Raw genomic sequence first — 23,959 nt, 5'->3', positions numbered from 1 at the left:
AGAGGGAGACCAAGATATAATGCATTGCAGTAATCCATTGTAGTAAGTATCAAAGCTTGGGTGACAAGACGGAAATCTTTTGGTAGTAATAGGGGCTTAATTTTCTTCAACATATGTAGTTTGAAAAAAGATTGTTTTACTACTTCGGAAATATTTTTGGATAGTGGTAATCGAGAAACTATGATCATTCCCAAATTTTTTGCATGCGATTTAATAGGAATATGTTGATTTTCAAATATAAACGATTGGGGTGGTTGATGAATTGAATCAGGAACTGTAGATAAATAAATCAATTCTGTTTTGGTGGTATTTAATTTTAATCTATTATGGGATAGCCATGTTTTTATTGTTGATAAGTAGAGTTGGAGTAAAGAAAATGTTTTGGACCAGGAGTCAGAAAATGGAATTATAAATTGTATGTCGTCAGCATAGATTTTGAAGTTTAGACTTAGTCCTGCAAGAAAACAACATAAAGGTAAGAGATAAATGTTAAATAGTAAAGCAGAAAGTGCAGAGCCTTGAGGAACACCTGTTTTTGTTGTATACCAGTCTGATTTACATTTACCCATAGTGATTCTTTGAGGATGGTTTGAAATGAAGGAGGAAAACCATTGTAAAGCTGATCCATTAATACCAATTTGTAGTAAATTGGCTAGAAGAATGTCATGATTAAGAGTGTCGAAGGCTGCTGATATATCAAGTAAAACTAATATGTAATTTGTGTTTGAATCAAATTCTCTGATGATCGTGTCGAAAGATGAGATGAGTAATGATTCTGTGCTATGTCCTTTCCTAAAACCATGTTGATTATTGTGTAGTATGTTATTGTCTTCAATATGTTCAGAAACTTGATGTAATGCAACTGATTCTATGATTTTTGCTATTGAAGTTAGAGTAACAACGGGTCAGTAATTAGTTAAGTCTAGAGGATCATGATTTTTCTTCTTTGGGATATTTGTTTTTATATACCGGCATTCATGTAAAAACATATCATGTCAGTTTACATCTCAGATTAAGCATCGGTAACTGAAATTGCATTTAAAATTAAACATTTAAAAACTAGTTAGATATTATCCATTTTGCTTAAAATATCTAAATAAATAAAAATATAAGAATAACTATACATTGAGAGATAAAATCATAAATACTAAAATATAAATAAAAGTAGTACTTTGATTTATGAAGATGACTTGTCTTGTTGTGGAACTTCCGTTTAATGGACTACATTTGATTGAGTCTTGCTATATATACCCACTGTTGCCTTTCAAGATAAAGAGAAGACCCTTGAACTCTTTCCGCCCTCCCCATTGTTACAATTAATGTAATAGTACCAGTATTGTGCGTGAGATTTAAGGACAGCACACAGTTCTATGGTCTCTTGGGAGCAGCAAATGAAGGAAGATACTTAGTGTTGCAGTTGTAGTATCTAGCATGAGCCTTCTCCATGGACAGACATCACAAAGCCACACTAGATTGGCGATGCCATCTGATGGTGCTGATCCAACATTCAACTCTCTCCCAGTCCAGAAACCTTTTCTCCTAGGGTCATTTGTTTTTGATCCAAGTTGCCCCTCTTAGGTTAAGTATATAATGGACAAAAGGCTAGTAGTTGGGGGTAGCCGATGGGTAGTTTGTTGGGTTTGCAGCTCCCTCAGGTTGAAGCTAGCTATGGTACTGTCCTAGTGTTTTTCTAGAGAGTGCCATTTTGCTCTTGTGGATCGTTTTTACTTTCGAAGAGGCAGCATGTCCTAAGCTGTGTTCTCATTTTTTTAATTCTTAACTTTAAGCTCCATGGAGACATTTGTTTTGGAGGAGTTTCTTTTTACTCTTTATCATACCACCTTTAACTTGGTTTTGGAGTGCCAAATCCATTTTGATCCATTTAAGCTGTTTTGGGTTTCTCTTCTAACCAATAGAAAAGGTTCCCTTCCTGCAAGTGGAACCTGAGATCACCAGAGTCCCAGGAGAGGATAATTTCCAGCCATTCTGTAAGAAGAGAAGGAGAGGAGAATGGACCTCATCAATGGGCCATGAATATCTACTGAAGATGAAAAGGAAAAAAAGGTATCACCCTTGATAGTACAAGAAGAGGCAGGAGATAAGACTTAACATTTTAAAATTACAATTTTGATACTTTATCTACATTGGGAGAGAAGCATTCTTAATGTGCCCTGTATTCCAATGAGAGTGAAGAAATCAAGTAATTAAAAGAACTAATTAAATTGGAGAAACATCTTGTATCAACTTGAAAGTAAAGTACCGAGCTGTAAAGACTTTAATTCATCATGACACCTTCTCAGTAAAAACACAATGTTGGAAACCACTAAACACCTCTCATGTGTCTTGTTGAGTAGTGACTTCATTATCCTCTATGCTGAGATTATCCGTGCTGTGTGCAGTAGACTTTGGGAAAATTAAAGAGCAATGTGAAGGCCTTGAAAGGAAACTTCTCTCTCCCCCCCCCCCCCCCCCCCCCCAACGAAACTCTGGAAAATAAAGCTTATGCAATAGCTACAGTGTCCATCAACAATAGAAATGTGAGATATGGGCTTTGGAACTTTTATCCGTGTTCATGTATCACAGAGATTACAAATACAAGACTTGAGGATCTCCCTCTGCATGGCATAATGGCATGCTTGGGCATGCTCAGTGAAGCACTGTCAAAGTTCTAGAAACTTTGATGCTAGTTTTCCAGGCCTGTCTCCTTTCAATGTCACACATGGGAAGACTAATATCCTGCTATCCTGGAAGAACACCTGTTACAGGTAAGCAGCTCTGCTTTTCTTTAGCAAGATTCATCTTTTCCCTCCCCTTACTGCTTTACCTAGTTATACAGCCCAAAAATAAGGGTTAAGTATGTGCACTTGGCTGAGGTTGTGGTTTTAAACTGAATTATTCATCTGAAATGTAACTGAAAAAAAAAGCTTAGACTTCTAATGCACTTTGATATTTTAAAACCCTGGTACTTTGACTATACCAGCAAGGATATTCCAGATAAATCAAATCTTTCTTTGCTTATGACAAAATTTGCTAGTAGAGGTTCTTTCTGGACTGCGTTGCCAACATATCTGTCTATGCCTGACATGACATAATGTAAACCTTTTCTGTTTTCATCTCTCCAGAAACACATACCGTATGATCGAACAAGATGATTTTCATATTCAGGCAAGGTTACACACTATTGTGAGAGGGGAGGATGAAGCAGCCATGGTGGAGTCGGTAGGCCTTGCACTTGTAAAGCTGCCGGATGTCCTAAACCGTCTGAAACCTGATATCCTCATTGTCCATGGGGATCGATTTGATGCTCTGGCCTTAGCAACATCGGCAGCACTGATGAACATTAGAATTCTCCACGTTGAAGGGGGGGAAGTCAGTGGAACTATAGATGACTCTATCAGGCATGCTATCTCTAAGCTGGCTCATTATCACGTCTGCTGCACCAGGAGTGCTGAGCAGCACCTCATTGCCATGTGTGAAGACCATGATCGCATTCTCTTGGCAGGTTGCCCCTCGTACGACAAACTTCTGGATGCCAAAAATAAAGACTATCTAAGTGTTATTCGGACATGGTTGGGTATGTATTGCACTTGCTTTGTTTTTACTTTTCATTAGTGCTGATGATTTAGTGTACAGGTTGCAGCATGGAGCTGAGGAACCTATAGAAATGTTTGTTTAGATTTAACTCATACTGTTTCATTGGTAACTGAAGGCAAGTTACATTCAGATACAGTATGTATTTCAGATCAGTAGTTCCCACTCACACCCTTGACTTTTTTATGCCATATTTTTCTTCTCTTTTTGCTTCTTGGAGCAGGGGGCTTTGATTTGTAAGCACCATCTTGAGCAATAATATGTATGTTAACATAATTTGAGTAATTATTATTGTTTTATTGGACATGTGTTGTGAAACAGAATTTCTCCAAGGCCAAGCAGGATGGTAATCCTCACATATGGGTGATATTGGATGGAATCTGGTCCAGAACTTTGTTCTCAAAGATTCTAGAGCTTTCAGACATGCTCTACTGAGCATGTGCAGGTGTAGTTATCACCCTGCCCTCGAGGCAGAATCCCTCAGTCTCTCTTTTTTTCTGCGGAGCCATGTGGTTGATGGAGCCATGTAATCATGATATTCAGCTTTGCTCTCTTCTCACGGTTTTTGGTGTGATTTTTTTTCTGAAGCTGCAGCTGTTTTTCTGTTTCGTTTCCTTATGATAGTTTTTATTTTATTTTTCCTTTCAACTTTCTGCCAGTTGCATGGCAAGCCTTAGTCGCTGTGCAGCCTGGCAGAGTCTACTTCTGTTCCTTAATAATTACTGCATTTGCAGTTTAATTTCTATGTCCTCTCCTTGCTCTGTCTATTTTTGGTGCCTTTGTCTGGTGCTGACAGAATGCAGTCTGTGGATGATCCGTGTAGGCCACTGAGCCTAGGGACTCACCTGAGTTCTACCCAGGCAGAGATTAATGTCGTTTCACTGATCAATCAGCATGAATGGAGGACCACAATGTTGCTGTGTGGGGGAGAGCTCAGCCCACATTCTAAGGAACTAGTCTTCATGGGAAGGAGTCCTGGATGACGTAGACTTTCCCTCCTGCTTGCTGATGATGGCAATGCAGTCTTCTTGTGAGAGAGGGTGAGCAGGAGCCTGGGCGAGCAGTGTTGATGCTGCACCTTTGGTGCCATGCCTACTAACAGTTGCCCGTGCACTGGGGACCAGGACTGCCATTGAGTGCTATGGTCACACTTGACTCCATTGAGGTACCAGGGTCCCTCAATGCCAACGAGGTGTGTGGCTGCCATCAAGCACCATGGAGGCTGTTGGGCATTCGGTGCTGCTCTCAACAATATTGAGCACCATTGCCACTAGGGGGCACCGGAATTGCCATCAAGCACCTGGCCACCCTTGAAGCAGTTTACTGCCAGGGTGTGGGAGTCTTGACAGCCCTCGAATGCCATAAAAGCTGTCTGCCAACTGGAACTTCAGGCCTAGGGCATCCGTGGTGCTGTTGAGCGCCGAGGTCGCCATCAACTCGAATCATTCTACCACATTGAGGCATCCAGGGTGTACCATGTTCCGGTGTCCTAGAGGTTATCGAGCATTGGGTGCACAGATGAACCCCCTTGGCTGTGTCCGGGAGGGACACCGAGGGGCATCAGTGCCCTGGGGTGCCATCGATGAAACCTGCTGTCGAATACGCTGGGCGCCTGTGGCACAGTCAAGCGCCATCAGAGCCTTGGGCACGGTATCAGTGCCATTGAAGCATTAATTGCATGTGAACCCTGAGGGCACTATTGGATCTGTGGTTGCCTTTGCCACTGTGGGCACTGCTGGATGTGGTCGGATGCTGCAGGGCTCCCATCGCAATGCACCATGGGCATTGTCGATTACCATGGGTTTTTCTTCTCCAGTTCAAGGGCTGCGTTTAGCCTCATGGAGCGTTTTTGGATACTTTGAGTACCATGGGGACAATGCTACCTACCACCAGGGACGGCCATAGTCAGAACCCTAGTGGCACTGGGGTGCCATCATCACATTGTGCATGCTAACTCCATTAGGAGTTAGTGCAACAGTGGAGCGCTTCATGTGAGGTCAGGTATGAAAGGGGGTTGTCTACTCCAAGCACCTTAGGTGCTGGTGGGCAGCATTCTCTTTGTTGATGCTATGCACATCCATTAAGACCATCATCATCGTGTCAAGGTATCAGCTTCCTCGTCTGTTTCTCACCTTATGGTCCGATGGGATACTAGCAAGAAGGGCACCATCATTCACTCTTGTTTTGCATTTTGACAGTGTGCAGCCACCAAATCTTAACAGACTGTGCTCAGTCCTTTCTGTGTCATGGGATACTACTCATGAGTGCGTCGATGGGGTGCATATGCGCACTGCCATTCATAAGATGGGGTGCCGCTGTACGAGTACTGGTCATTGCACTTTTAAAAGTGGAGGGCTCCAGTTGCCCTCTAGTGTAGTGATGTGTGTGTGTGTGTCCGTCCCTCCTGATGAGCATAGTAGATTGTGCGCCGCTGCCACAAGACTGACCTAAGACTGCATTGCTGGTCATACCACTAAGGGTGTGGATACCAGGAGGGTAGTGTTGGGAGTCTTTCTCTCCCATAAAAGATGGATATGTCTTTCGACCCCTCCCATGTTAGCTTGCGTTGAATTCCCTTAGAAGGGAAGCCTCTGGGGCTCCTTCCCTTGCAGGTCCGTTGCCAGGCTAGAGCCACGATTCTTTTGAATCTGTGCACCTCCTTGCAGGCCAGGACTTGTGGGCGTTGAGGGAACAGCAGCGGTGGTTGTTTGACCATTCTTGCTAGTCCATGGATTACTGTAGTGGCCTACCCCGTTTGACGGGATGGCCACTTGTTGCCGATTTGGTCACTTATGAACCTCAGTGATCAGTGACAGTAACCCACTCTTTCCTGGAGCGAAGAAAGATTTTTAGGGGTCGGGAGGCCCTGATTCCCATTGGGAAACACGACTGAATTTCCAGAGGTGACCCTTATGAGTTCCCCTTTGGAAGCCAGGTTGTCTACCCCTACAAGGGGTGGCCCTCATTTTTCATTTCCTGAAAAAGGGATTTCATTATCTCTGGCTGGTCACATTCTGTTCCTCGCAAGATCTGAGAGCAAGTCAGACATTGATGCTCTTTCCTAGATCATCATGAGGTGCAGCAGGTCTGTTTTGTGAGGGAGATATTCCAGATTCAGTCTCCCCATTGTACCTGAGGTCTTCCCTTCTGGGCAGCTCCCTGGTGAAGATTAGGGGTTTCTTGCACATGGAAGTCACCTTTTTGATACATGCTGAGCATAGTGAGAGATTTTGTAGATGACCACTGTTGTTAGGGTCCTGCATGTGAGAATGACTATCTAGGTGAGGAGGGTTCTGGTCCATTTGCATCCCAGTTGGCATGTATGCCTTTCAACCTCTTGTCATATCCATGGTTGCATGAGTTAGGGAATGAGGGAACCCACAACAGAGCTGCTACACTTTTGTTGTAATGGCTTGCGAGCTATACTTCCCCCGTTTGTGAGACTGGAAAATTGGGCATCCAAATGGCAGATGAAATTTAATGTGGATAAGTCAAGGTGTTGCATATAGGGAAAAATAACCCATGCTATAGTTACACATAGTTACACATAGTTGTTATAATTCCATATTAGGAGCTACCACCCAGGAAAGAGATCTAGGTATCATAGTGGATAATACATTGAAATTGTCAGTTCAGTGTACTGCGGCAATCAAAAAAGCAAACAGAATGTTGGGAATTATTAGAAAGGGAATGGTGAATAAAACAGAAAATGTTATAATGCCTCTGTATCGCTCCATGGTGAGACCGCATCTTGAATACTGTGTACAATTCTGGTCGCCGCATCTCAAAAAAGATATAGTTGCGATGGAGAAGGTACAGAGAAGGACGACCAAATTGATAAAGGGGATGGAACAGCTCCCTTATGAGGAAAGACTAAAGACCTTAGGACTGTTCAGCTTGGAGAAGATACGGTTGAGGGGGGATGTGATAGAGGTGTTTAAAATCATGAGCGGTCTAGAATGGGTAGATGTGAATCGGTTATTTACTCTTTCGGATAGTAGAAGGATTAGGAGGCACTCCTTGAAGTTAGCATGTGGCACATTTAAAACTAATCGGAGAAAGTTCTTTTTCACTCAATGCACAATTAAACTCTGGAATTTATTGCCAGGGGATGTAGTTAATGCAGTTAGTGTAGCTGGTTTTAAAAAAAGTTTGGATAAGTTCTTGGAGGAGAAGTCCATTATCTGCTATTAATCAAGTTGACTTAGAAAATAGCCACTGCTATTACTAGCAACAGTAACATGGAATAGGCTTAGTTTTTGGGTACTTTCCAGGTTCTTATAACCTGGATTGGCCACTGTTGGAAACAAGATGCTGGTCTATGGACCTTTGTCCTGACCCAGTATGGCATGTTCTTATGTTTAGGGATAACCTTGTCTGCAGGCAGGGAAGTCCTGGTTCATGCAACCATTGTACATATTACTGGATCACATGATTCCTTGGGGAAAGTATATGAAATCATGGTCTTGGATACTGATATTTAGGCCAGATTTTGGGTATTCTGTTCCGAGAACAGACCGACCCTGCCCTGGTACCCTTCGGGTTGCCAGTTCATTAAAGAAATCTTGTTTTTACAGGCATTTGCATTTGCTGCATCCCTGTTTTCTGTCTCTTGGTGGATTTCTTCCCCAGGAGGTTTGCTCTGTTTCAGCTGTTCCTATAATGCTGCCTTGGGGGGGGGGATAACTCTCTACTGGAATCAGCAGTGAGTTTGGTTGCGGTTGATAAATACAGCTTAGTGGCTTTTTCTTATCCCTGCAGCCCCAGGGTCTGCCTCCTTGTGTTCTTTATTCCTTCTGACCTCCGATCACAGTGTTGGGGGGGGAGATATGGGGGACAGCAAAGCTAGGGTATTCGTGGTTTATCTTACTGTATTCCTGGAGGGATTGGTGCGCCACACATTTTTTCGCTAAGGTCGGGCCAGTACTGCCTTTAGCTTTTCATATTTCACTGTTGACCAAAAGGCCTCCCTGCTCATCTGAGTTATCCGTCTAACTTAACTCCCTTCTTGGAAGTTTTTTTGCTAGCAGTCTCATTTCAGGGACTGCCTTTCATCCCCGACACTCCTGATGTCTGTCCTGGGTTGTCAGATCTGTCTGATACTTTGGCAGGTAAGGTTTGTTACAAACCTGCCTGCTGTTGTCACTTCTTCCAAATGTTCTTGGGATTTTCTGCCCATTGTACCTATCAGCCATTCACTGGGTACGCTTCTGCAAAAGCATCATGCAGTTTCTAGAGGGCTTTCTGGCCCCAGTTGGCTTTTGCTTTAGTGTCTTGTGACACTAAAGGAAACTGCATGATCTTCATCCAAGAGTCCTTCTCTTGGTTGATTTTCTTGGCCTTTTCCTGTATCTAGGAGGATCTAGACCTACTTTGCTTGTCAGGGTTCGCTGATATAAAACACTGAGTGTAATAGTCCCGTGAGGCAAAGTATGCTTGTGCTAGACTTCTCATCACGCCCCTGCCTTAGGCACCTCTACTATGCCTTGGGATGTTTGTCTTTCTAGTCTTTTCTTTTTTAGGACCCTACTCTTTTCCTGCCTAGACCCATTTTTGGTTCAGCTGCCTCACAAGCAAATAGGAGAAACGTGGTGCTTTCAGCACTTTGGGATTCCCTGTTTGGTCCTGTGTGGGCAGCCTATAGCTTGGGAATCACCCATGTGTGAGGCATGCCATCCTGCTTGTCCTTCGAGAAAGCAGAGTTGCTTACCTGTAACAGGTTTTCTTTAAGGACAGCAGGATGTCAATCCTCACAAAACCCACCCACCTCCCCTAGGAATTGGTCTGTCATGTATTGACTATATCATGGACTGAGGGACTCTGCCTACTCGGCAGGTTGATAACTGTAGCTGCATATACTTAGTAGGGCATGTTTGAAAGCTTTAGAATCTTTGAGATCAAAGTTCCAGGATGGTCTCAATCCAATGTCACCCATGTATGAGGACTGACACATCCTTCTGTCTACAGGTAAGCAACTCTGCTTGCCCAAGGGCAGAATTGCTGTAATTAGGACACTTAGATTTTCATCATTGGCTGTTTTTGTTGTTCCCCCCCCCCCCCCCCCCATGTTTTTCACATAAAATAAAAGAACATAAGATATGCCACACTGGGTCAGACCAAGAGTCCATCCAGCCCAGCATCCTATCTCCAACAGTGGCCAATACAAGTCGCAAGTACCTGGCAGAACTCAAACATTAAACAGATCCCATGCTACTAATGCCGGCAACAAGCAGTGGCTATTCTCTATTGATTAATAGCAGTTTATGGACTTCTCCTCCAGGAACTTATCCAAACCTTTTTTAAATGTAGCTACACTAGTGCCTTAACCACGCCCTCTGGCAATTAATTTCAGAGCTTAATTGTGCTCTGAGTGAAAAATAATTTTCTTCGATTTGTTTTAAATGTGCTACTTGCTAACTTCATGGAGTGCCTCCTAGTCCTTCTATTATCTGAGAGTAAATAACCAATTCACATTTAGCCATTCAAGTCCTTTCATGATTTTGTAGACCTCTTATCATATCCCCTCTCAGCTGTCTCTTCTCCAATCTGAACAGCCCTAACCTCTTTAGCCTTTCCTCATAGGAGAGCCCTTAATCAATTTGCCCCTTTTGGATTTTAGCTCAAAGGGATTTGACTTATCTCCATAATATCTCCCTGGTCCTCAAAATGACTGCATTTAGCAATGTCAGATCACCTATCTCATACCTTTGACTACCCAGTAGGATGGGTGACTGTAGTTGCCAGGTGGGGCCTGAATATGTCAGTAGTATTCTGTCATTGCTACAGAAAAGATCAAATCCAGTGGTTCAGGTAGGCAGCTGGAAACAGCAGCTTATTTAGATGCTGCCTGATCCTTCACTCCTCCATCTCTGCTTGTGGCTGCTGATGTAGCACCTGTCCAGTATGTGTGAAGTTTTCTCCTGTGTTGCTTTGGTGAAAACATTTTATTATTATTATTAAATTAATAAGGCTATACAGAGGTCTTTCATAGGAAAGGGATTTTCTAAATCAACGTTTTAAGTTGTATGGTCAAAATAAAATCTTTAAATCTGGCCCTAAGTTTCACGTTACAAATCATTTCCTCCCCTTCTGCAGAATGGACTCCTTTCCTTGCCTTTACAAATTTAATGTGGTAAGGAAGGTTATAATTATGGAATGTTTCTGTATATTCCTTAAGTTAACTTAGGGAAGCCTTTCTAATCTTAAGGTGACAAGTGTTTCTGGTTAGATTTGTTTAAAATGTAGTTTTGGGAATTTCAGTGTAGTCTTTGCTACTTTTAGTGAATACCTATTACTTGCCTAATAAGATGCTTACATAAAAACCTTATATAGTGTGTGTTGATTTATTTGATATAAATCTGTTCTAAAGATTCCTCTTTGGGGAGTTGTCCAGTCTTCTACCTGGTTCTGCTGAAAATTGTATTTTCTTTGTTGTTTTTTAAAGCTGGATCATAAAACTTTTTTTTTTTTCCTAAAGATGGATGTGACATTTTTGGGTCAGAGGATTAGACATAAGCTACTCTTCTGTGTCAGAAAAGATTCTTGGCCCTTAGCTTGTTTTATATATGGGTGCCTCTTTTTCCTAAATCAGTGTACCTTCAGACCTGATCAGGTGTGCCACAGAAAAATCACCACTGTCTGATGCTCAGAACCAGACCAGCACCTGGGCTCTACTCTTAGCATCTCATAGCAACAAGAGAGACCAGTGGTGGTTCTTAAACTTGTAGGAACTCCTTTCTGAGAACATGTATTATCCAACAAAGGCACCCTCTCCATTCCCCCTTTGAAAAAAGCCCACCTCTCCTCTACTAGGGACCGTGCACTATCCATTGCAGGCCCTAAACAATGGAACACCCTCCCTACCACTCTCAGGCTAGAGCCATGTTACGCCAAGTTCAGAAAAAAAACTTAAAACATGGCTCTTCCGACAAGCCTACCCTGATTAAGTACACCGACTTCTGCAAGTATCTTGCCTACGCCTTGTTTATTCCTGTAAATAGTCCGTTGCAGTTTTTATTTATTGCTTTAATTCCTCCACCTCCTGCTCTTTGTATACTCCTCCTTGTTCGCCCTCCCTGTTCATTGTAATTTCTACCTTTAAAGTTACATTGTAAACCGGTATGATGTATGCATACTAATACCGGTATATAAAAGTTTTTAAATAAATAAATAAATAAATGTAGTAGTGGTGAAGATCAAAACTGTGAAGGATGTCAAAGGGGCATGGGATAAACACTGTGGATCCATAAAGCCTGGAGGATGGGAATGAAGAGAAGAGGTATGGGGGTGGCGTGCGGGAATGACAGCTACTACCTGGTGATTAATACCCTTATTCAATAAACATTCACATGGTTAATGCGTCTCCAACATTGCTCTATGCTTCAGCGGCAAGAGGAAATGTGGAAAAGAGGATTTACATTCAGACAACCAACAAGGACTGGGTTGCACAGTCTGGATAAACAAATAAACGTGGGAGTAGCTTGCTTATTGTGGCAGTTACTACCCCTAACTAATTAAGCATGATACTTCACTTTGAATGCATATCCAGTGCAGCTCACTGCTTCAACGGCAGGGGGGAATGAAGAAATAGGATTTACATCGAGACAACATCTAACAAAGGCATTGATCTGAGCAGTATGAGTATACAAACATCAAGGTAACCTGCTCGATTCGATGGCTTCTACCCTCAAACATTAAGCCTTATACTTCACTTTGATGCAGCTCCAACACTGCTCTCTGCATCAATGGCAGGGGTGGAAGGAAATTAGAATAAAAAAAGCTACCAATAAGGGCCCTGAACTCAGTGGTCGGAGTAACAGATAAGTATGAGAAAATAAGTGTGAAAGCTTGCTGGGCAGACTGGATGGGCCTATTGGTCGTCTTCTGCTGTCATTTCTATGTATACCTCTTTCTCACTACAGCATGAGCAGCAGGCAGTGGTGATTTTTCTGTGGCATGGATAGCCATGGATAGCTGGGCCTGCTATATGTAACGTACAGCTCGCACTCAGCCATCTTTCCAGTCTGTTTACCCCAAGCTGAACGAGTTGGGGAGAGTTTGCATTGAGCACTGCGTGTGAATGTTGGGAGAACTGGAGAGGAAGAGCTCTGGCAGTCGCATGCAGCAGCCAACTTAACTAACCAAATCAGCTGCCTGCACCACACTGACATCTCCCTTTTCCTGTACTTGTATATAGAGGGACTTGATCCATCAGGACGGATTCATTGTGTCCTCACAGCTGGTGTGCCGCACAACATTTTTGTTAATGTAGGTATGCCTTAGAAGTGAAAAGGTTGGGAAACATTATCTTAAATTACCCTTGTAAGTGTAGGGTGGTGTTTCAACAGAATTCCTACATGTTCTTTGATTCATATCAGCTATCCGATTTTTTTTCAACCTTTGTAACCAAAAGTTCAAACCAGTATCTAGTGATTTCTGTATGTCTTTGGAGGATTGATATCCGCAGTCTACTTATATTTGAGATTTTTTAAAATATTTAATCTTTATTCAATTTTTTTAATATAATTACAAGATAGCTACAAGCATATCCAAGATTTTTCAGGAAGGGCATAACATAATCTCCATTAAGGAGGAAAAAGAAAAGATTACAGTTTAAACAACAATAGCATTACTTTTTCTTCTGAGTTACAATGTAAAAGGAGAGGGAGAACAAAATAATACAGGAGCAAAATATTAAGCAATTACATATCCCTTTAAACTAAGTAAGAGGGAAATAGGTATATATTTAAACAGTGGCATTTCCAACTGATTCTTCCCTGGTATCCACACCTGAATTCAAAAATAGTTCTAATTGAGCTGGATCCATAAATACATATTGAACATCATACATTTTCATTATACATTTGCTAGGAAATCTTATTGTTATCTGGGCACCTAATTAGTGAGCTCTGGGACATAATGATAGAAACTTTTTATGGCGTAATTGCGTTGCTCTTACTATATCCGGGTAAACCCAGATCTTTTGTCCCAAATAAATCTTATTACGATTCAGAAGAAAAGATCTTAATACATTATCCCTCTCTGCTGGTAGCATGAATTTAACAGTTAACATTCCTCTCTTTTCCACTTGTTCTTCCTGTGTTGTTTCTAAAAAAAAAACCCGGATAAATCCATCGGTGGAGATATAGTCTCAGCAGGTTCTGTTCGAATTTCAGTTTTCACATTCTTATTGCCTCGCTCTTGGTTGACTTCTGAGAGGAAATAAATGGTGCCGTGAGGGAAAGACGCGGTGAGATGGAGCTCCTGACTCATTTTGTTTTCTCTTCCTTCCTCGAAATAATGCCACATACAGAAATAAAAAGGTATGGTAAGGGAGGGAACCTTGACCCCCCCCCCTACCCCCCCAAAGCCTACCTTACTACAAACGAAGATTCAGGAGTTCTATGCCGCTATGGGGAAAGCTCCGGGAGAGCCGGCTGCAGTGCCAGAGGAGGAGCAGGCTTTGTTGCTGCTCGGTGAAATATCTTTGTTCCCCAGAGTGCCGGCGACTCCTTCACCCCCTGCCCATACCAGTGCGCTTGGACGGCCACAACCCCTGGACGGAAGGCGTTTCAAGGGGGAATGGCTTCCGAGGGAGGTCTTCTTGCAAGTCTGACGGGGAAGTTTCAAGGCGGAGAAGTTTTAACCGCCTTGAATGAAGAAAACATCGGAGTGTTGAGTGGTGCTGGTGTGGATTTGCTAACACCGCTCACACAAGGAAGGAGCCAGACGGAATCAAACCAGGAACCCAGTGAACAGCAGCAAAAAGAACTGGTAAGTATTTCCTAAAAAAAATGACTTGTTAAACCTCCTGTTGTGACTCTGGAAGCTCTGTGGAATGCGGTATCACTGCTAGGGAATGCGATAATTTCATTAACAGTAGTGATCAAAGAATCACAAATTCAACTTAATGCAGTGAATCCGGTGGTTTTAGCCCATTCAAACAAAATTCAGGAAATGGACTCCCAAATAAATCAGATTCAAACGATACAAGCAAGTTTAATACAGGGAGATTCTAAGATGGAAAAGAGGATGGAAAATTTGGAAAACAGTGTAACTTGAGAGCGTTAAATTTTCCCAAATGCAAACTTATCTCTCCTAAGGAACAATTTAAAAAATATTTGCTGGACATATTGTCTTGTCCAATTGGAGAATTACCAATTATTTCAAAGATATTTGAGATCTTAATAGGTGGCTCTTTTATTTTTCCTTTTCTGTTTTTTTTTCTAGTGATTGAATTGGAATTCCTAAAACCCTGGTATATGTTTTTGATTAGTGTTTACTTTTGATTTTCTCTTGATTTCCTTTGGAACCTCTTTTATCATTATGTGGGTTCTTACAAGGGAATGGAACACATGGATAAGATTTTATGTTGCTGTAGGAAATGTTGGCTTACTTATCCTTTTCCTTTTTTTTTTTTGGTATGTATTGTAATTTATTCCTTTTGTTTATTATTGAATTACTTATAAAAAACAATAGTTAAATTCCTATGTTTGGATTTTATAATAGTGTTTAGCACTTAAAAATGTTTAGCCATTTTTTTGAAATAAAAAAATAATTACTTTTTGTTCATTATCAAATGTCTAAAATTTAGCAAAATATGAAACTGAAGCATAGGATAAGAATTTTTATTTGTTTTGATAGTGCTGCCTTCTAAATGTCTTGTTTGTTTTTCTGTCTTCCACTTTCAGTAATCCATTGCATGCTTTTCTTGCTTAGGTGATAATATCGAGCCTGAGAATTATATTGTGTCGCTGCAACACCCTGTCACTACCAATATACAACATTCTGTGAAGATGTTTGAACTTACGTTGGATGCACTCATCTCTTTCAACAAGAAAACGCTAGTTCTCTTCCCAAACATTGATGCAGGTGAGGGAAGCAGGCAGTTTTTCATTTCCAAGTCAGGCAATTGTGAGGAGAAATAAAACAGGAAACAATTAGTGGAAAGAATAAATAGTATCCCATTTGAAGAAGAGTGATGCATAGTATTGCACAAACGTTTCCTGATTGAGAACTCTTTAGTGTTGCATGCATGAAGAGTTTCCTTGGAGATGGATGTAACAGTTGCACTTGAAAACTCTCATCTGCAAACCCAGGTTTAGAAGTAGCACAGCAAGCAAAACAATACTGGTTGTTTTTATTGTTTGGAAATATATAATCAAGGGAGGAAAGATCCAATCCGCTTAAAAAATTATTCCCTCCTCTTTTTCCACCCCTCTTTATCTTCTCCCCATTCTTACCTTGAACCTTCTCTTCCTTTTTACCCACCCAGCCCTTACTCTAATAATTTGATCTCTCACCCCTCCACAATACTAATATGACTTTTACTTCCACTTTAATATCTCTCATTATACTTCAGAAAACTCAATTATAAGATACTTTCTTTAATTATGTTTATTCTATATTACTCTGCTTTAGCAGAGATGTTATTTATGATACTAATGTTTGTTTATATGTTACAAAAATGTTTTCATGTATGAAGTTGTTCAGTTGTAAACCGGAGTGAAGGCTTCCCTCTATACTTCGGTATAAAAAAGAATCTAAATAAATAAAAATAAAATCTAGGACACTAAAAATGGTTTCTGACACTGCCCCTGGTTTCAGTGTAGATGCTGCCGCTCTGGGCCTGGTCTAGTTAGTTATTTATTTATTTATTTTTTTTTTTATATACCGACATTCATCTCAATTGAGTTCTGAGTAGGGATGCTGCCACTGGCGGGGAAAAAGTCTAGAGAGAGAGGGAAGAGGTGGAGATGAGAAGCAAAAGGCAAAAAATACAAATAATAAAGAAGAAATCCTCCACTCACCCCCAAAAATAAGAGAAAATAAATTACATTAAAAAACTTGAAACATTTTTTGCCTGGTTACTAATAGTATGGGCTAGCACCCAAGTTTCCTAAATACTTTTCCATCCTGTATATATTCCTGAGAAAAATTATACATTGTTGCTCCCCTACATGCAAAATCAGACACACAATATTGAAACCTGTTAAATAAAATGCTCCATTAGTTCTAGGATTTAATCAGTGGTTTCTATATTCCTGTAAAACATCCTGATACTGAAGACAATTTTGTTATAAAAGAAATTGTTTCTTTTAACTGTTGGGAATGGATTGTTTTTGCAGGAAGCAAGGAGATGGTTCGTGTGATGAGAAAGAAGGGCGTTGAACATCATCCCAACTTCCGAGCTGTGAAACATGTACCCTTTGAGCAGTTTATACAGTTGGTGGCACATGCTGGATGCATGATTGGCAACAGCAGTTGTGGAGTACGAGAAGCAGGAGCATTTGGTACCCCTGTTATCAACCTGGGAACACGACAGACAGGAAGAGAAACAGGTGCACACTATTGCAGTGTATTTTCAGAGTATAGCTGGTATGAATACATAGGTATGCTATACTATCTGAATAACTAATGTTAAAATCTGGTAGGTGTAAAATCTCATTCTTCGAGGGCAAGCAGGATGATAATCCTCACAGATGGGTGACATCAGACGGAGCCCAATGCAGAAAACGTATGTCAAAGTTTCTAGGAACTGGTGATGACCACTGTATCGGGAGGGAGAGGCCTCTGAGCCCAGTGCCTTCCCGAGAACTGATGCTAGCTGGGTTGATAACGCACCGATACGCGCACTGAGCTTCTCCAGAAGCGGTACGAGGACTGGAGCACCGGCTCCGGTGCTGTCGGTGCCACAGGACCGAAGCTCTGCAGTACCTGCTCCACTGCCAGCTGGACTCGATGCTCCAGCTCTTCCTTGAACATTGCTGATGCCAACACAGACTGGGAGGAAGGAGGAGTGGCCAGATCTTCCTCAAATTAGCGAGGAGGATCGTTGACTGGCACCAGGACTGGTGTCGCGGACCCAGGCATCGATGGTGGATGGATGCTCTTCACCACGGGGTAGCTTAGAGGTCATTACGGCAAAAGCTGGTGCATCCCCGTACCTGGCACCGTGCATAGACTTGGACCGGTGCCGATGCTTCTTAGACTTCCCTCGATGCTCGGCCCAGACCTTCCTCTGTGCCGAGGCTGAGGACGATGAGCCCAGCGTCCTCAGACCGGAGGAGATTGACACCAGCAACCTATCCACCAGCAAGCTCGATGGAACACTTGGTCCCGCTTATGTCAATGGCATGGTGTCTATCGGTCAGGCTCAGAGATCCTCCGATGATGCCGATGGCTCAAACTTCTTCGATCCGAAGAGGTGATCCATCTTGTTGAGTTGAAGACTACGAACCTTTGAGGTCATCTAGGCACATAAGCGGCAACCCCGGACGACATGTAATGCCCTCAGGCAGAGGATGCAGACATCATGAGGATCAGTGATCAACATGTTCCTCAGGCACTGGGGCCATGATGAAGCGAAATAAAAGAAAAAGAACAAAATGACGTCTGTGGGTAGCGATGGCCGGTGGGTACCGAGGCACCACCACCATGGGAACCAATCGCGAAAAGAAACTTACCTGAACGCCGAAAACCCTGACTGGGGTACACTATGGAAAGGCACAGAGAGGGACCCAGTGATGGGACCTGAAGAAAATAGAAGCAAAAAAACAAAGTTTTCCAAAAGGCAAAAAGCCAAGATTTTATAACTAAATCAAACTGCAAAGCTCACAGCTCAGCGGAAAAAAGACTGAAGACTGACACCTCGTGGACACGTGGTATAGGGCATGCTGGGCATGCTCAGTGCGCCTAGTCAGTTTCCTGCATTGGGTTCCATCTTATGTCACCCATGTGTGAGGACTAACATCCTGCTATCCTCTGAGAACACCTTACAGGTAAGCAACTCTGCTTTCTCCATGGACAAGCAGGAACAAAACAGCCACACAAGTGGGTGACCTCATCTGATGGCACTTGGGTAAAAGCTCTCTCATAGCTCAGAAAGACTAAGAAATTCCAAGCATGCGCAGGAGTTCCTGTGCTACCACTGCCAAATGAGCTGTCTTTTTCGTACACTTCAGCATTCAGATAGAATTTTTTTGTCTGCGCAGACTACAATAAAAGACCCTGCAGACCGCAAGGATTGTCTTGGATAAGGCAATTTTTCAAGTACACTGGCCCATCATATAAAGCATGATAAATCTGAACCACTATTTTAAAATTTAATGGCGCCGGCCATCTTATAATCCTACCATGTGACAGGGGCTGACCAATGGCACCGGTAGCCACTGTAACATAGTAAGGGCAAAGGCTATCGGCGCCATTTTGAATACTGGCAGCCGACAGCTCGAGTGCAGGAGATCGCTCCAGACCCCCGCTGGACCACCAGGGACTTTTGGCAAGTCTTTGGGGGGGGGGGGGGGTCAGGAGGGTGGGGGATTGTAGTTAATTAAATTTAAAGGGTTGGGATGGGCAATGGGGACAAAAAAACATTGGTTGTAGTTAGTTTTGTTTTTTTTTGTTTTTTTGTTTTTTTTTAATATTCGCTCCATAAGACGCACAGACATTTTACCCCCACTTTTGGGGAAAAAAAAGTGCATCTTTTGGAGCGAAAAATACAGTATCTCCCAGGCAAGAACATTTTTATTTTTATTTTTTTTTTAGCAGATTTGTTGTCACCTTCAACCTCACAAATGGTCTCTTCATCAAAACAATTTTCAGCTTTGGGGGATGCCATTCATAGATCTGTTTGCATCTCTATAGAACTGCAAACTATGCCTTTATTACTCTGAGACAGGAATTGGGTGCCTTTGAATCAGATGCATTCCTGATTCAGTGGAACAAAGATATAATATATATATACATTTCCTCCCATTCCACTCATTTCAAGAACATTACTCAAATTGCGAAAAGAGAGAGGAAACAGGATTATCCCAGGACAAGCAGGATGCTAGTCCTCACATATGGGTGACGTCACTGACGGAGCCCTATCACGGAAAACTTTCTGTCAAAGTTTCTAGAAACTTTTGACTGGCACCCTGAGCCCACTGAGCATGCCCAGCATGCTATGATATTCTCAGCCACAGGAGTCTCCCTTCAGTCTTCGTTTTTCCGCGCTGTTTTCAGCATCGCAGAGCAGGAGCCCTGTGTGAATTTCTTCACACAATTCTGTCTAAAAATCAGATTAAAATTTCAATTTCTCATATTCCCACATCTGAGTCTCTCTTCAACCACCGGCCGGTGAGTAGAATTTTTCTTCCGACTCTTATCGAGTTTACAAAACTTTTAGTCAGACATCCATCGACGGCTGTCGTGGTGATCATGGCTACAGGTTTAAAAAATGCCTCAAATGTAATCGAACAATGTCGATTACTGATCCACACCTTGAGTGTGTTCTTTGTTTGGGTCAGTCCCATGATGTCTCATTATGCCCAAAATGTGCGGAAATGACCGCTAAAGGTCGAAAAGCACGGCAGGAAAAGATGGAACACCTGTTCTACATCCAACTGTTACCTTCCACATCGACATCCACCCATTTGTCTCCGGACGGAGTGTCGAAAAGGTTAATTCTTAAAAAACGTAGTCTGGAAGGCTCGGGGGACCGGTCGTCACCGACCCCCTTCTGCGGCATCGACAAAGTCAACGTCAGGCCTTGAAAAAGCCACGGAGCAAAGTTCAAAACATCGACATCAGCATCGACATTCTTCAATTCCAGAAGCCTTGCTATCCCCGGAGAAGTCGGGAGCCAAGCGACCTCATCTGCAAGAGACACTGAGGCCTTCGACACCCCTCGAGGTGCCGGACATCGAGCCACCACAGGGCCCTGTGGTAGAGCCGATGATGCCCCCACCGCCACCACGTATAGCTGCTCTGCCTGCATCAGCTATTACAGAGGAACTGAGTGGGTTCATCCTCCAGGCGGTGTGAGAAGCACTCCAAAAACATAAACCATCGACACCGATGCGGATGCCCTCGCCGAAGCAGACACCATTGTCGATGCCGGTGCCCGCACCGATGCCGGGGCAATCCCCGAAGAACAGACAAGCACCGATGCCGAGACCAGCAACGATCCCAATGACATTCCCGATGCCAGTACCCAAGCCTGGGACTCCAGTACAACCGGACATCTCAATTTTTCAACTGCTCATAGATAGACTCGATGCCCTCATCGGTGCCATCCCATCACAACCTCTTCCTACTAAGCCTGCAGGAGTAGGAGATGTTTCTGGTAAGTGCTCACTCGATGAACCTCAACCAGGACCTTCAGAACTATTCAGACCAGTGATTCCATCAATTCCACCGTGGTCTTCTCCTACCTCTCCTTCCAAACATGTTCCATACGACTCCTGGGAGGAGGAAAATACAGATTCTTCATCTGAAAGCTTCATATCTGAGCCATCTCCTCCTGAAAGAAGGAAAAAGTTCCCACCAGAAGACTTGTCCTTCACTACCTTTATTAAAGATATGGCAGACATAGTCCCTTTTAATTTAGTGTCTGAGGAAGATACAAGGCAGCAGACATTAGAAGTCCTACAATTCGTGGATCCACCCAAGGAAGTCCTTGCCATTCCTATCCACAAGGACCTCCTGGAGTTACAACATAGGCTTTGGGAACATCCATGTTCCGTTCCGCCAGTCAATAGGAGAGTGGACACTACATATCTCGTACAGCATGTTCCTGGTTACCAAAAGTCACAACTACCACACCAGTCAGTAGTGGTTGAGTCGGCTCAGAAAAATTCTAAAAGAGTACGACCTCATTCATCTGTACCACCAGGGAAGGATCATCGATTCCTGGATTCTCTAGGAAGAAAAGTATTCCAAGGAGCTATGCTTAACTCCAGGATAGCGTCTTACCAACTCTATATGATGCAATACCAAAGAAATCTCTGGAAGCAAATGCAGGAGCTCACTCATTCTCTACCTCAGCAATACCAAGATGCAGTTCAAACAATAATCCATAAATGACTAGAAGCTGGAAAACATGAGGTCCGGGCTGCATACAACAGCTTCGAAACCTCTTCAAGGGTTGCAACTTCGGGGATCAGTGCACGCCGTTCGGCCTGGTTAAAAGCCTCTGACCTCAGGCCTAAGGTACAGGATGCATTGGTAGACTTGCCCTGCGTGGGCGACAACCTTTTTGGGTCCAAGGTTCAGGACGCAGTGGCCCAACTTAAAGAACACACAGAGACACTGCATCAATTATCTGCGATCCCGCAAGACTCTTCCTCTTCAGCGTCCCACCGTCCACCAAGAAAGGATACCAGAAAGCCATATTATAGGCCGAGAAGGTATTATCCACTGGCACCTAGGGGTAGATCTTCTCGACCACAGCAAAGATCTCAGCCCAGGCAGCCTAGAACCGCTAGGCCTCAGCCACCAGCACAGACAGGACCAGCTGCAGGTTTTTGAGGCAGGCGCCAGAGAGCAAAAGCCATCTCCACAATCCCAATCCAAACTTACCAGTTGGAGGTCGAGTCTCTTTCTACTAAAACTATTGGTTTCAGTTGACAACAGACCAGTGGGTACTCTCAATAATATCATGAGGTTATCAACTCAATTTCCTATCAATTCCAAAAGACTCTCCTCCAAAACCTCTTTTGCTAAACGAAAATCACATCATTCATCTGCAAGCAGAATTATCCACCCTTCTGAGAACCAGAGCCAAAGAACCGGTACCCCGGGCTCAGCGGGAAGAGGATTCTACTCCCGTTATTTCCTCATTCCAAAGAAAACAGGAGGCCTACGTCCCATCCTAGACCTCAGAAATCTCAACAAATTTCTACGGAAAGAAAAGTTCAGGATGGTCTCTCTAGGCACCATGCTTCCCCTTCTTCAGACAGGAGATTGGCTTTGTTCTCTGGATCTACAGGACGCTTATGCTCACATTCCAATATTCCCTCCTCATCGCAAATATCTGCATTTCCTTGTGGGTCAACAGCATTTCCAATACAGGGTACTACCATTCGGGCTTGCCTCAGCACCCAGAGTATTCCCGAAATGCCTGGCAGTAGTAGCAGCTCACTTACACAAAGAAAGTGTACACGTTTTCCCATACCCTTTCCCATTAGAAAGGGAATGGTGAATACAACGGAAAATGTCATAATGCCTCTGTATCGCTCCATGATGAAACCGCACCTTGAATATTGTGTACAATTCTGGTCGCCGCATCTCAAAAAAGATATAATTGCGATGGAGAAGGTACAGAGAAGGGTTACCAAAATGATAAGGGGAATGGAACAACTCCCCTATGAGGAAAGACTAAAGAGGTTAGGACTTTTCAGCTTGGAGAAGAGACGACTGAGGGGGGGGATATGATAGAGGTGTTTAAAATCATGAGAGGTCTAGAACGGGTAGATGTGAATTGGTTATTTACTCTTTCGGATAGTAGAAAGACTAGGGGGCACTCCATGAAGTTAGCATGTGGCACATTTAAAACTAATCGGAGAAAGTTCTTTTTTACTCAACGCACAATTAAACTCTGGAATTTGTTGCCAGAGGATGTGGTTAGTGCAGTTATTATAGCTGTGTTTAAAAAAGGATTGGATAAGTTCTTGGAGGAGAAGTCCATTACCTGCTATTAAGTTCACTTAGAGAATAGCCACTGCCATTAGCAATGGTTACATGGAATAGACTTACTTTTTGGGTACTTGCCAGGTTCTTATGGCCTGGATTGGCCACTGTTGGAAACAGGATGCTGGGCTTGATGGACCCTTGGTCTGACCCAGTATGGCATTTTCTTATGTTCTTATGTTCTTACCTGGATGACTGGCTCATCAGAAGTCAGTCTCAACAAGGAGCTCTTGTTTCTCTCAAACGAACAATCACTCTGCTACACTCGATGGGTTTTCTCATCAATTACCAAAAGTCCCATCTCATCCCGTCTCACCTGCTTCAATTCATCTGAGCAGAATTGAACACCATCCTGTTAAGAGCTTTTCTACCCGAAGATCGGGCAAAAACACTCTCCTTATTAGCAAACTTGCTATGCTCACAGAAACAAGCGACAGCTCATCAGTTTCTAACTTTACTAGGTCACATGGCCTCCACAGTTCATGTCACCCCTATGGCCAGATTAGCCATGAGAATAACCCAATGGACATTAAGATCACAATGGATACAAGCCATTCAACCACTGTCGTCTCCAATCCAAGTAACCCACCAGCTACTTTCATCTGGTGGGCAAACAGAGACAACTTGTGCAAGGGCCTACCCTTTCAACAACCAGTTCCACAGATAACTTTAACTACAGACACTTCCACCTTAGGTTGGAGAGCTCACATAGACAATCTCCAAACCCAGGGTGCTTGGACAAAACTCGAAGCAACATTTCAAATCAATTTCCTGGAACTTCGAGCTATACGTTATGCTCTACATGCGTTCAAGGACTGCCTTTCACACAAGACTGTTCTAATTCAAACGGACAACACAGTAGCCACAGTAGACAAACAGGGAGGTGCGGGCTCGTATCTCCTTTGTCAAGAAG

The 23,959-nt window shown here is 42.9% G+C and overlaps 1 protein-coding gene across 3 annotated transcripts in view; it reads left to right on the top strand.

The window, feature by feature from the left end:
- GNE (glucosamine (UDP-N-acetyl)-2-epimerase/N-acetylmannosamine kinase) overlaps window positions 1-23,959 on the top strand; it is a 320,201-nt gene that overhangs the window by 157,752 nt on the left and 138,490 nt on the right. For 2 of the 3 annotated variants that reach the window (XM_029602629.1, XM_029602641.1), the window contains 3 exons: window positions 3,123-3,574; window positions 15,310-15,462; window positions 16,719-16,931. In XM_029602629.1, the coding sequence (XP_029458489.1) occupies window positions 3,123-3,574; window positions 15,310-15,462; window positions 16,719-16,931 (818 nt within the window). Of the gene's footprint in view, window positions 1-1,916; window positions 2,065-3,122; window positions 3,575-15,309; window positions 15,463-16,718; window positions 16,932-23,959 lie in introns of all 3 variants that reach the window. The other variant, XM_029602639.1, reaches the window with a different exon arrangement.

Source organism: Rhinatrema bivittatum, chromosome 1 (genome assembly GCF_901001135.1).
Source record: "Rhinatrema bivittatum chromosome 1, aRhiBiv1.1, whole genome shotgun sequence".
NCBI lineage: Eukaryota > Metazoa > Chordata > Amphibia > Gymnophiona > Rhinatrematidae > Rhinatrema > Rhinatrema bivittatum.
Note: the sequence above shows the minus strand (reverse complement) of the source record. Positions and strands in the feature narration are given on the sequence as shown.